The following is a 14,202-nucleotide window of genomic DNA, read 5'->3' as shown; positions in this document are numbered from 1 at the left end:
AAACTTCACCTTGAAATGAGGCTGCCTCTGCTTCCTCAGTCCAGTCTGACCAGTACCAATCACCCACTTACCCAATAAAGAAACATGATTCAGCACCTGTGTCCACATGTGGAGGGAGGCAGGCTCATGTGTAACAGCCAGAACGCTGGGGTTATTTAAGTACATTTCCACTTGTCTCTAAGCTCCTTACTGGCTGTGACTATGTGTTACTCATCTGTGAGTTCCGAATGCTCCTTGAATATTTGTTAAACGAACAAATGAGTAAATAAAAGAATGAATGAATGAGCCAAATAAATCTTATCCTTGCAGGTGACTGTATGACCTGGAATAAGTCATTTAACTTATCTGAGCCTTGGTTTCCTAATCTGCATTGTAAGGATAATCAAACTGATCTGAAGTCAGTACAATTTGTTTTGCTCAATGTTAATTAACATTCTGAGGAGAGAACAGATCACTAAAATATGTTGGGTGGACTGATCTGTTTAGAATACTTGTGTTTGGCAGTGAGGGCATGTAAAGGGTTTAGACTCGATTTTCTGCAGTCCTTTGACCTGCCTGCTCAGGAGACAAAAAGGTATTGAACTGGTGTCTGAGGACTCTAAAGTTAGAATCCTGTTTCTGCTACTCAACAGCTCTGTGGTCTCAAGGACTGTAACTCTCTGAACCTTACTTTCCTCCTTGGAGAGTGATAGTAATGAGATTTGTCCCAGAGAGTTCTTGGGAAAGTTAAGTGGGATGCTCTTGGAGGAAGAATTTGGAAAACTGTAGAGAAGCCTTCCCTGCCCCTGGCGCGGCCTCGGTCTAGTTCTCCCTGCTGCCTCTCATGCTCTGTGTCTATTGCTACCCCTTGGTATTTGTATGGAGTTACCCTTCTTTATTCAATTTCCCCTCCCTTCCCTGCCACCCGTACTCATTCTTGAAAATGAATTCATGGCTTACTTCCTTCATAAAGTCTTCTTCGTGGACTACTTCAAGCTACAGGAATCCCTCCTGCCTCTCTCCCGACTGTTTTTGCTCAGCATCACACAATCTCTCACTTTATCACTCTGCTCCGTGTGTATTTTTTAAACCTAGGTCTACTAAATTCCCTTGAAGAATGTCCCTTACACTTTCATATTCACCGTGGTAACAAGGCAGGGTGCTAGACACATGCACTATGTACTTCCAAGCTGTGTGCTGCAGAGATCACACTGTCCCTTCTCCTTTTCCTTGTAGTACATTTCCTCTCTTCCCACCTGTCCACTCCCTACTTCTCCTTAGGAACCAACATAGATGGTGCCTCCTCTGCTACTTCCTCTCTTGTTTCCCTTTGTTTAGAGCTGTGCTTCCTTAGAGCTCATCATGATGCAGGCTTCTACCGTGACTTGAATGTCTATCAGTCAGCTGTGTATGCACCTACCTCCCCCATAGGGTGTGATCTCCTGGAGGATGCAATACACAATGTGTATATTGTTGCACACACCTCCCTACCCTGAAAAGCCTGGGATGTATTATACATGCATTCTCTTGTTTATTGAGTACCTACTGTGTGCCAGAAACTGTGTTAATTGCTGTCGACAACATGATGAGCAAAATAAATATGAGCTTCCCTCTTCGGAGCCTATAGAGTGTAGGATTCAGACATGGATCACATACTTGCAGAAAGGGATGCAAAACTGCAACTCCTGTGCCTGCTGCAAAGCAGGGGGACCTGAAGCCAGAAAAGGAGGTCAGAGGTATCAGAGTGGGCTTCATGATGAACTTCAGGAAAGGTGCACTATAAATGTTTGAAGAATTGTATGGAATTAAACAGTGGCTGCTCAATAAATACTTGTTGATTGGTTGGTTGATTGTTGGCAAAGTCTTCAGAGATCCTGAGACGAAAGGGCCTCGTGTCCCCATCATTCTTATTACATAATTATTTCAGTGCATTTAAAGCTTCCCATTTTTCATCTTATACTTTAAACATCAGGGAAAACTGACGGGCCAACTTTATAATATTTTTAAATGACTCTATGGTGTTTTGGAATATTACATGGTTATAAGAGTTTATGTATATTTAATATACTTATTAAAATATGCAGTAAGCCCGTGGCTGATTTTCTCTAAGGACGTCTCAGTGCCGAGGTGGGACTTAAATGTTTAATACTAATACTAACACCCATAACTCATATTTCTCTAGTGCTTTTCATCTTTAGGATCCATAAAGTCTGTGAGTACCACATCAAGTGGATGCAGCTGGGCTTTCCAGCAGGCTGACAGGGACCACATATGTCCTCTTGCCTTCCTCTGGAGGGAGAAGGGGTGACTAGAGCTTAAAGTTTCACTCCTTCTCCAGCATTCTCCACCTTTCCAGACACAAATTCCCTTTAGCTCTCTCTGAAAGGCTCTCACTTATATATAACTGCTGCTGCCAGCTATATGTAACAGATACTGCCTCAGGACAAGGAAGAAAGTGACTTTATACCTCTGGAGTACGAAAAGGCACGTATCACTTCTATAGCTGGTCGAGGACAGGATGTGGAACCTGAGATGGAGCAGCTGGAGAAGGGAAGTATAAAGGGAGTCTCCACTTGTTATCTAAACCCACTCCCTACTCCTTCCTTCTCTAGGTCACCGAGACCAGGACCGGTCCTCTGGGCTGCAGCAACTATGACAATCTGGACTCAGTCAGTTCTGTCCTGGTACAGAGTCCAGAGAACAAAGTGCAGTTACTTGGTAAGCAGCACTATGATGGTTTTCATACCTCTCACACCTGATTAAAAAAAAAATTCATAGATCAAATAGCAGGAAAAAATTCTGCCTGTTGCATTTGATCAAACCTTTCTTAAGACAAGAACTACCACAAGTTCTGGAACCTGTATTTAACAACTTTCCATCATGTTTTAAGAAACTTTCTGGTATGGTTTGTCCTATACCCCCGACCTATTGCTTATATCACATGACACCTCAATCATCCCACTTCACATTCCATCTCAAGTCCTCTGTCACAATCCTATAAGAAACAGCATACCCATCCCTATAAGAAGCCTTTACCTAGTTCAATGATCTTCATTTCCCAGAAAACCCTCTGCTTTATCATAAAGACACATTGAGGAATAGCTGGCCTTTACAGAGTGGTTAGAAGACTACCATCTCCATCTCAACTAAGATCTGTACAAAGTGGGGGACCACTACCTACTGGAACCACAGTTTGAGGTGGCCCCTGCTTTCTGTTATTTGTCTGTGATCTTGCACATGGGCAATTCAAAGTCAGGAGATGAGTTTGAGAAGAATAAGACTTTTGATCTGAGACAGAACAAGCAAAACGTGAAAGATAAAGGAAAGAAAACCACACTAACCCTGGAGGCTGAGGGCTAAGGGGAGACATGCATCTCTTGCTCTCTGTTCCCTGCAGGCATCCTGGGGGCAGGGCTATGCAAACTGATTCAGTGGGAAAACTTTATTTTTCTCAAGGCCTAACTGAATTGTACTCTGTTTAAGATATTATTGTCTCAGCATTACAAAATCAATAACCCTCACTCAGGATCTACGATTACAAATTCCAGGCAACCTGAGTCAAATGCGACCCAGCAATGCTTTAGGAATTAAGAAATATATAAGAAAGAGGATTAAAAACTTGTTTATTTAGAGCTACCTAAGGTAATTGGCATTCCTCTTCACTGATGTCCCTGGATGGGCGGTTTCTGTCTGGAAAGTAGCAGTGAGTGAAGTTCAAAATGTCTAGTTGTTCATTTGGAATAGTTTATGCTATTTAATTTTATAGCCCATCACTCATGCAGACATTTGTCGGGGCACTGATTTTATAGCATGTGAAGTGTTCTGGTGAGGAGGAGGGAAGTGATGGGGGAGGTGAAATGAAAGGACTTGAAGACGGTGAGTGTTGAAAGCAAGCATGTGGATGGGGTGTGTGGGGAGAACCACTCAAATGCCACTGTAGGCACAGTGCCAAGAAAGGAAAATTTAAGGGCAGTACAGAATTGGAGGTAGACCTCAAGAAAGAACAACAAACACCCACTGCTGCTGGCAATTTTAAGTTATATTTTGAGGTCTACTGAGACTGGGATACATACTTTGAGTTCTCTGATTTCCTGCCAAGGACAAGGTCAAGGGCCTAAAAATAAAGAGCTGGCAGACGTTTGAGGAAAGAGGAGCTCACCATATCCAGAAGTTCTCATATTCCTCACTTTCCTGGCACAAGGTCTCACAATGTCGCTACTGGGGAGCATCCTGCAGATCTGACCTCGAACGTGGCCCAGACTGCATCCAAAGGCATGCCTACCCTTTGTTCATCCTTTGGTAAGCTTCCAGCAGCTGCCTTGTGAGTGGCTTGAAGCCAACTAGGAGTATGTTCTGCTGTAGGTAAACTGGTAATTACTGCAGTTGGGTGAGAAAACTGAAGCTCAGAGCAATTTAGTGCATTCTATCCAAGATCAGAAGCTAATTGGAAGAGAGCTGAGAGCCATTCATATCTATCCAGGCATGACTGATCTCAGGGCATTGACCACCATCCCACCTTCAAATCTTCTTAAGAGTTAAATCCTATTGAAATAGGACAGCCAGTCCCAGTTATATAGTATTAGCTGATGAGACAAGGGCAGGATCTGACACTAAGCAGATTCTATGAGTGCTGTGATTTGGGCAGGTCACTGTGGTCTTAGGGCTTGGATTTCCTTACCTATAAAAACCTCAGTATGAGCACAAATGTTATTTGCAATCATATATAAAAAGTACTCAACATAGTACCTGGACACTGTATCCCCACAATATCTGTTCCTATCTCTTAACCAGGACAGCTTCCTTGGTCATCAGGGCTGGGGTGTGAGGCCCAGAAGAGTCAGAATTCAATAATGTCCTAGGATGCCTACTGCTAATCTCAGTTAAGCTATAAACAGGATGGCTACAGGAGGCAGGGCAAAAAGCCCATCAAACCTTGTTTTCTCACCCAAGAGGGCTGTAAGCTCTTCTTTTATCTGAAACATCTTCCTGTTTCCATCCCAGAAATGCTGATGTGTAGCCAATAAGCCTGTTCTTATGATATGCACGCTGTCAATTTGGCTGATCTGAGGTGTTTGGCTAAGCCTTGGGCTTTGATTTTCCCATCTGCATTTTCAGATCCTCCCCCATCTGTCACTGGGGCAGCAGTAGCCTTCTCTCTCACCCAGCTCAGCAGGATCAGGCCCTGGGGTGCCCATGCTTGGGCCCAGGATGCACAAGTCAGCAGAACTCCAGCTGGGGTTCCTGCAGCCTTGGGCATGGGAAACTGAGTCCTCACTGGTTCTTCCCAGAGATTCCTTGATGCATCCTTTCCCCAGGCCTTCAGGTGCTGCTGCCTGAGTATCTGCGTGAGCGCTTTGTAGCCGCAGCACTCAGCTACATCACATGCAGCTCTGAGGGTGAGCTCGTCTGCAAGGAGAATGACTGCTGGTGCAAGTGCAGCCCCACCTTCCCTGATTGCAACTGCCCTGATGCTGACATCCAGGCCATGGAGGACAGCCTGCTGCAGATCCAGGACTCCTGGGCCACTCACAACCGGCAGTTTGAAGAGTCAGGTGAGCAGCCAGCTGACCCAGAATTCCTCCCTGTCAATGAGAGGTGGCTGTGAGGTACAGAGCAAGAACATGGGGAGAACAAAACTTGAGAGTTGAGGATCCTCATGGGGATCCTGACATGGCCACTTAATTGTGTCTGTGACCTCAAGCAGGTTATATCACCATCCTGAGGCTCAAGTGGTTTCATTTTTTCCTAGGACATTGGTATTATATCCATTTACATAGGTGTGTTTTAAGGACTTAATAAACAAAGATAAACATAATTAAGGGCATAGACCTTGTTTGTTTTGTTTGCCACTGATTCCACAGTGCCTAGGGCAATGCTTGCACATAAGGTTCACTATAAATATTTGTTGAATCAATGAAGTGCATACAATGGTTCTAGATGACATCCAATACAATTCAGTTGTTGTTTGTTGCTATTAAAGCTAATATCAGTTACCTTGAGACCTAGATTCAAGAGAACTGGTTTTGCATCCTTGCCTGGTTTGACAAGTTTTATGACCTTGGATTAGCCATGCAGCTTCTCAAGGTCTCAAGTTTCCTCATCTGAAAAAGAGGGAGAGTGATAATAGTGAATGGAAGGCTCACATGAGATCATGTAGATGCTCAATGTATAAAGAACTCTGCATGGTATATTTGCACATTTCAACACTAAATGAATGATGTTTATGTGGATATAGTTCAAAAACATGATATTGAATAAAACAAAGCAAGACAAAAGGGTTACATTATATATATTTATATAATGTCTTCATATAATACTATAATTTATTAAATATAATACATATTTAATACTATTTATATAATGTTTATAAACAGGATACCCAATACATGGTATTTTTATGGATACATTTGTTGAAAAATAAAAAATATGTGATAATGGAAAAGAAAACATCAAGAGAGTGGTTACATCTGGATAGAGAGAAAGGGAAGTTTAGGGCCCTCACATGCAGTATATTTGGTTTGCTTTATTTCTTAAAGAAAAAAAATCTGAGGCCAATATGGCAAAATGGCAAAAACTAATGGCAGACACATGGGATTTGTCTTTTTGCTCTGCATGCTCTTCCATACACTCAAATGTTTTAACTATGCACATACTAGATGTTAGTGCCATTACTAGGCATGATTCTCCAATCTTCTGAGGAGATGACGAACAAGGTACATGAGAAATAAAAGTGAGCTGAGGCCCCAGGGGTTGCCATTTTAAGTCCTGGACAAGGCATTTAGTAGTGAAGGAGAATATCACATTCCAGTCCCCAGCCCCATGCTTTGGGCTATGGTGGTGGGTTATGGTCCATAATATGACTTTGGGCCTTTACTACTATGAGTTACTGCTGATGAATAAATCAGGGCTCTCTTGACCTCTACCAGGAGACCTGGTAGCTGCAGGTCCCAAGGAAAACCAGAGCAATGCACAGAAACCTGAGCATGAGTTCAGAAGCCATGGTGTGCCCAGGAAGCTCTAAGGAGAACCTAGACTCAGCAGGAGCTTAGAAGCAGAAGGCAGGTTGCTTCTAAATTTGCTGTAGGGCACAATGGGTATCTGTCCAAGAGCTGAAGCTGAAAAGAGAAGAAGAGTATCTTAGAGAGTCGGAGACAAGGACGTGGGTGGGAGAGGCTGGTCTCAGGGACTGGAGGGTTTCTAGAAAGATTTCTGAGCTGGGTGCTGCATCTTCTCTGTGCCCACATGTGCCAGTCTGGGTGCACACTCACCTTCATGAGGGCCCCACATGTTCCATATGGGTTTTGTGGTGGTATTGAAGAGGATTGGCCTTGAGATAGTGTTGTGGATGTCTCAGAAGGAAGTATAAAGGGTGAAAGAGATGCATCCAAGGTCATTAGCAATAGCAGGAGCTCTGGCCCCTCTGAGGGTGGCAGAGATCTGTTTTGAAATTCAGAGGCATAGGGGTAGAAAAGATGAGAAAATTCCCGAGGCCATATTTTACAACATGTTAATTATTTCTCAATAAAGGTGTTGATTTTTTAAAAAAGCACCTGGGAGAATGGATGTGCAGCCTCCTTCCTCATGTAGTAACTTTGAAGGACCCTGGATCTGGGCAGCGTCCACTTGCCCCTACCAGAGCTCTGCATAGCTACCCGTCAGCTCAGGTCCTGTGTTCTTGTCCACAGAAGAGTTCCAGGCCCTGCTGAAAAGGCTGCCCGATGACCGGTTCCTGAACTCCACAGCTATATCCCAGTTCTGGGCCATGGACACCAGCCTTCAGCACCGCTACCAGCAACTGGGAGCTGGCTTGAAAGTGCTGTTCAAAAAGACCCATCGGATCGTCCGCCGGCTCTTCAATCTCTGCAAGCGCTGCCATCGCCAGCCTCGCTTCCGCCTGCCCAAGGAGAGGTCAGCACCCCCTGGATGCTAGAGCCAGAGCTCAGCCCCTCCCTGATAGCTGCTGAGGCCAAGGAGAACCCTCTGTCCAATGTAGGGGATCGGGGAGTGGTGACTCACACATAGCCTTCCAGTTATCTCGACCTACTCATGTGTGTCATTCTCAGCTGTGAGTTGTGTCTGAAGTGAGAGAGAGAAAAAAAGATGGGCTGATTTTACTTTTATCTAAATTACAGTTGATTCAAATGTTATTCTAGTAATACTCTAATTCTGATTTACTGATTTCCATTTTAATAAGTCTTAGAAAAAAAGGGATGGAGTTAAATTTCATCCAGCAATTGCATCTGATGAAAAACACATACACTGGCTTGTGTCAAACAAATGATTCTTCTCTGGGTCACAGGAGGAATAAAAGTGGAGACCTGCACCCTCAGGGATAGAGTGGGGCTGTATCATTACAAGTATCCACTTGTTCATCCACTCATTCATTTATTTATTTGACAAGTTTTTGAATCCATATTCCATGCCTTACTATTAAGCTGCAGGGGTATTCATGAATTGGAAAGATTTAACGAACAGAAATGTAAAAACTAGAAAATTATAACTATGTGGCAACCACTTAAATTTATGGTGGTAGAACATAAATCAAACCGATAATCTCCTAGAGGTGAAACCAGAAATGAAAGCTTCCTTGGAGAAGAAAGTTTTGGTCACACTGTGTGGGAAGAGAGGGAAATGATCTGGTACACGTGAGGTAGGACAGTCTTCCAGGCAAAGGAGGCTGCCTTCACGGCCAGCAACCCAGTGGTACCACTCTATCAGAGGCACAGGTAAGAAGGGAAGCATACGAAGAAGTGGTTTTGAGAGGAGTTCATTTATACTTCTTTCAACAAATAATGATTAAATGCTTACCATGCACAGAAACAATTCTCATTTCTGAGAAGCTGTTGGTCTCAAGACAGTGTTCCTGCTTTCATGGTATTTACTAACAGGGAAGCCGTTTATAAACGAGTAAACAATAAATAATTTCAGATACTGATAATTGTCATGGATTGAATAAAACAGGGTTATGTGATGGAGAATGAGTGTGGTGGTTCTTTTGGCAGGGACATCAGGAAAGACTTCTTTGAAGAGGTAACATAAGACCTAAAATCAAAATTTTAAGAGAATCAGCCATAGAAAATTTCTGTTCTTGGTGGAGGAGTGAGAGGAGCAGAGAGAATAGAAAGGACAGAAACCTTGAAGAGGGAATGGAAGTTGGCAAGAAGTTAGAAGATTTGAAGAGCCATCTTATTTAGAAGGCTGAAAACAGATTTGACACAAAAGATGCTGGAGATCCTCTGTAGGTTTTTGAATAAGGGAATGAAGTAGGACTTGGGAGAGATGAGCCTAGTTGCTCTCAGTACAAGTTTGGTGTCCAGTATTTCTGGTGCTGACCCATCAGACCCAGAGCTCTAGGCTTTGCTCAATCAGTCCAAAGTAGCAAAGTAGAGTTTCTGCCACTCAGAGATCTTGGGGATTCTATCTTCCTCATTGCCTTCCACGCCTAGTGGTCAATGTCTTGCTGCCCTTAAGGAGGGTGTCAGTGTGTGACTTCTTTTGACTCTTACTTCATTTTATCTCTGTTCCCCAAGGTCCTTGTCCTACTGGTGGAACCGAATCCAGTCCCTCCTCTACTGTGGGGAAAGCACCTTTCCTGGCACTTTCCTGGAACAGAGCCACAGCTGCACCTGCCCCTATGACCAATCTTCCTGCCAGGGCCCCATCCCATGTGCCTTGGGCGAAGGGCCTGCATGTGCCCACTGTGCTCCAGACAATAGCACACGCTGTGGGAGCTGCAACCCGGGCTATGTGCTGGCCCAGGGACTGTGCCGGCCAGAGGTGGCCGAGTCCCTGGAAAACTTTCTTGGGCTGGAGACAGACTTGCAGGACCTGGAGCTAAAGTACCTGCTGCAGAAGCAGGATAGCCGCATTGAGGTACACTCCATCTTCATCAGCAATGACATGCGGCTGGGAAGCTGGTTTGACCCTTCCTGGAGGAAGCGCATGCTGCTCACCCTGAAGAGCAACAAGTACAAGCCTGGGCTGGTGCACGTGATGTTGGCCTTGTCCTTGCAGATCTGTCTCACCAAGAACAGCACCCTGGAGCCTGTCATGGCTATCTACGTCAACCCTTTTGGGGGCAGCCACTCTGAGAGCTGGTTCATGCCTGTGAATGAGGGCAGCTTTCCTGACTGGGAAAGGACTAACGTGGATGCAGCTGCCCAGTGCCAAAACTGGACTATCACCTTGGGGAATAGGTGGAAGACTTTCTTTGAGACAGTTCATGTTTACCTACGGAGCCGAATCAAGTCCCTGGATGACAGCTCCAATGAGACAATCTACTATGAGCCCCTGGAGATGACTGATCCCTCTAAGAATTTGGGTTACATGAAAATTAACACCTTGCAGGTCTTTGGCTACAGCCTGCCCTTTGACCCAGATGCTATCCGGGACCTAATTCTCCAGTTGGACTACCCATATACTCAAGGTTCCCAGGACTCTGCACTCTTGCAGCTCATTGAGCTCAGGGACCGGGTGAACCAGCTTTCTCCACCTGGCAAAGTCCGACTTGACCTTTTCTCCTGCTTGCTCCGGCATCGGCTCAAGTTGGCCAACAATGAGGTGGGCAGGATCCAGTCCTCCCTGAGGGCTTTCAATTCTAAGCTGCCAAACCCTGTGGAATATGAGACCGGCAAACTCTGTAGCTAATGGGCGGCCCACTTCAGCAGTGGGCAAGGAGGGGATCCATGAATCTGGGGTACAAAGATAATCTAAGCCCTCACCTTAGTGCCAACAGGGTGTGCTCCCACGAGACTTTCAGCATCCAGCAGATGGGACCTCGAGGCTCGAGCTGAAGCAAGCGAGAGAGAAACAGCTACTGCGTGGGTGCGTGCACACATACACACACACACACACTGGCACCGGGAGGCCACAACTCAGCAGCCTCAGATCTGTAAAGTTGATCGGTGCTTTCTAAAATGAATGCAATTGAAAGAAAGGAGCCAAGGAAGAGATTAAGAAAAAGAACCAGCCAAACCATGAAACAAACAAAAATCCTTCAAAGTGATTCTTGTCATTCAAGAAAGCAAGAGGGGACAACAATGGGAGGGGTCGGAGCTCTTTCTTCCCCTCTGTGGAGTCACTTTTGTATTCTTTTTAACCAGATTTCTTAAAATGTTGTTGTTTTGTGAATCCTGACATTGGTTCTTACTTTTGTATGCTGCCTCCTCTGTGCCCTCCCAGACGCTGACTGGGAAACACAAGAAGTACAACCAACAGGAACCAGCGCCAAGGGCAGGCAGCGGCCTCCTTGCTCCCCTCCCTTACTCCTCCCTCTCTGCTGCCTCCTCCCCCAACCAAGTTTCAGGGCCCTGGATTTTTCCCAGTTCCCCTTGTGGTCCCTTCAGAGCTCCTTTCCAACAGCATCTCTCTGTCGAAGAAAGCAGCTCTGTCAAGTTAGAGAGAGACAATGTGTAGGAAAATGTTCTTTTTTAAAAAAAAATAACAAAAACAAAACAAAATTATTTATTTTGTGATTGTTTTCCTTGTCAATCTGCTCCAACCACCTGAACATCTAAGTAAACATTTACCTGGTTTAATATATTTTTGGAAAGGCCTTTTTTAGGGGGCAAAACGAGAGAAAAAAGAAAAAAAAAGAGAGTATAGTCCCCTGGGTTACCTGGATTTTTCCTTTTAATTGCTATTTGCATGACACAAGAATGTCCGTGAAGCGGGGATAGTACTGTGTGGGAAGCTGGTTGATTGACAGATACACAAGTTACACAAGTGAATGAATGCCTGTGTTGACTGGGGTGTGAGGGGTGTATGAGAGAGAGAGGTTAAATGAGAAGTGAGGTAGTACTATCCCAGAGAGTTATCTAACTACACTCCCATCACCTTTTTTTTCTCCCTGGGTGTGAGGGCTAACATGGGTCCTAAAACCAGGATTTCCCACGATGGGGAGAGTAGTTAAAAAGATCTTGCTCATAAGAGGAACTGCAGTCTTTGCACTGGGCAAAGTCCTGCTAAAGGGGCTCCTCTTTGCCGACACTACTGCAGACATTAGGAGAATTTCCCATACGCTGCATCTTATGGTCTGGGATCACCCTTTGAGAAATCTGGGAAAGACGGAAATGTAGCAATGGCTCCCTCCATTCTGTCTGATTACCACATTCCCAACCCAAATAGCAGCTTTGATGTCTACAACACAGAACAATGCATCCTTTTCTCCTAGTGCCTCCCTCCAGGTGGTATGAGAATCACTTCATAGCATCTCTTTTGGAGAATCACTTCTTTGTCTATGCTTTACATTCCAACCATAATGCATAGGCATGACAACCCCCACTTTATTCAGGAGAGAGTCACCACATAAATATGAAATATCTCATTTCCTACCTGTGGTATATCTCAGTCGGCATAAAGTGAAATGAAAGACAATAAGATGATGATTATGTCTCTCTGCCCAGGGGCCTTCTATGTTTATTATTGCATGCAGAAGAATTTGACATTATATTTAATCATTGCATGGTCTTTCAATGTATAAGAAACTGAAATCCTTGGTAGATAAGCAGCCTGGGGCATTTCTTTCTTCACCACTTTCCTGAAGGCTTCCAGGGTAGAAATACAGAGTGATAGGATGATCTGGGGTGAGCACAGTTATTGGCTGTCTATTTCTAGTTAAAGTCACTGCTTGCTTTGGGAAGTTTGTACAGAGCTCCTCACCCATGTGAGATGGAATAGGCAGATGACATCATCAGCAGGAGTGTTAAGATGTACCCGATGACGATGCTTTTGGTGGGAAGGGGGTGACAAGTGGTGGGAAGGCTTTGATACCTTCCAGGGATGGGGTTTGAGTGGTAGATACCGGATTCTGATTTTAGCACTCTGAAAGTGTATGTCTACAGGCAGTAGGAGTGGGTGGACAGGGACTCTTACTCACTAATTAAAGGTGTACCTTTAGCAAACCATCAACTGCCAGGCACAGCAATACTCAGAGTGGGGAGGACAGCCATTGAGAATGTACAGTGCACAAAGCAGTGTGGAGCCTCAGTAGCACAAGCGTAACTGCCCCAGTGGGAACAGAGTCATCACAGAGGGCTCACTTCCCACCTAGGCCAGTCCCACAGTTGTGGTGAGGGATGGGAAACCTCAGCCTTCTGTCTTTGTATCAGCAACCAGACTGGGAGAAAATCGCACCTATGGAATTATTAGTAAGGATGCTGTGTCTCTTTATTTCAGAGATATGAGATCTCTTGTCTTGGGAGGGTTTCAGGAAGTTGATGGCGTGATGTATTGTGGTTCTAGGGAATATATGCATCCATTTACTAAGCTTTCCACATCTTGCCCATCTGGAGGTTTAAACTATGAAGCTTAGTGTACCAACTCCATCTAAAAGTATTACTACACATTGGTAAATATTTAGTGGTGCCTTTGATTCCAGATGCAAGTATCATATTGATAGAGGGCCTAACGAATATTAATTAGAGAGGTAGAAATGCCTATATTTGACCTAGTCATCTGTTACCTGTGATAGATGTTTGATTCGTCTGTTCTGGGACAGTGATAGGGTGCTTGGTGTAGAAGAACTTGTATCAAAGGAGCAGGCCAAAGACTTTGCTTCTAGAACACAGGTGGAAGAATGGGGGGTGTAAGGGATGGGTAGCATCCTTTAAGAGGCTTTCAAAGGCTTGAAACCATGAGTTTAGCACAGAGTTTTTCAGAAAGCTTGGCTAAGAAATGCCGTAATAAGAAAAGGCTGTCCTCAGTTGAAACTGTCACCTTTAAAGTCCATAATAATCAAAATATGTGAACCACCTATTCACAGACACAGTTGCAAATAAAGAATTGTCATTAATTAGTACTGGATTGTCAATGTTGGTGAACTCATTGTGGAATTCAGAGCAAAATCACAATATAGTTCCAACTATGCATTGGATAATAACAATTAGAAATTCAAGTTTTAATTGTAACCCCAAAGAACGAATACATCAAATGCTAATCTGCCCTAATGCTTGAGACTAATACCTCTAACACTAAATAATATATTTAATACCTGATAATAAAATATTGCTATGTTCTGCAAGCACATTCATGCATCAACAGCCAAAAACATAAATGAATATCACTTCCAATACTGGGTTTAGTTTAGTTTAGTTCCAGTTCTTCTGTGTTTTTTTTTCTTTATCAAAATATAAAAATAGTGGTCATGATAGGCAGAGCTGCCTTGTAAGTAGACAGAATATGTTGCTGACATGATGTCCTGTCCCAAAATACCACTTGAAAGTC

At 44.1% G+C, this 14,202-nt stretch overlaps 1 protein-coding gene across 1 annotated transcript in view; it reads left to right on the top strand.

The window, feature by feature from the left end:
- Positions 1 to 13,821, top strand: part of BRINP2 (BMP/retinoic acid inducible neural specific 2) — a 114,097-nt gene extending 100,276 nt beyond the window's left edge. Inside the window, exons 5-8 of the mRNA XM_002809768.6 lie at positions 2,592 to 2,697; positions 5,295 to 5,531; positions 7,665 to 7,887; positions 9,510 to 13,821. Of these exons, the coding sequence (XP_002809814.3) occupies positions 2,592 to 2,697; positions 5,295 to 5,531; positions 7,665 to 7,887; positions 9,510 to 10,626 (1,683 nt within the window). The 3' untranslated portion in view covers positions 10,627 to 13,821. The remainder of the gene's footprint in view (positions 1 to 2,591; positions 2,698 to 5,294; positions 5,532 to 7,664; positions 7,888 to 9,509) is intronic.
- Positions 13,822 to 14,202: the final 381 nt, after the last annotated feature.

This window comes from Pongo abelii, chromosome 1 (assembly GCF_028885655.2).
Source record: "Pongo abelii isolate AG06213 chromosome 1, NHGRI_mPonAbe1-v2.0_pri, whole genome shotgun sequence".
Classification (NCBI taxonomy): Eukaryota; Metazoa; Chordata; class Mammalia; order Primates; family Hominidae; genus Pongo; species Pongo abelii.
This window is presented reverse-complemented; position numbering and strand designations above follow the sequence as displayed.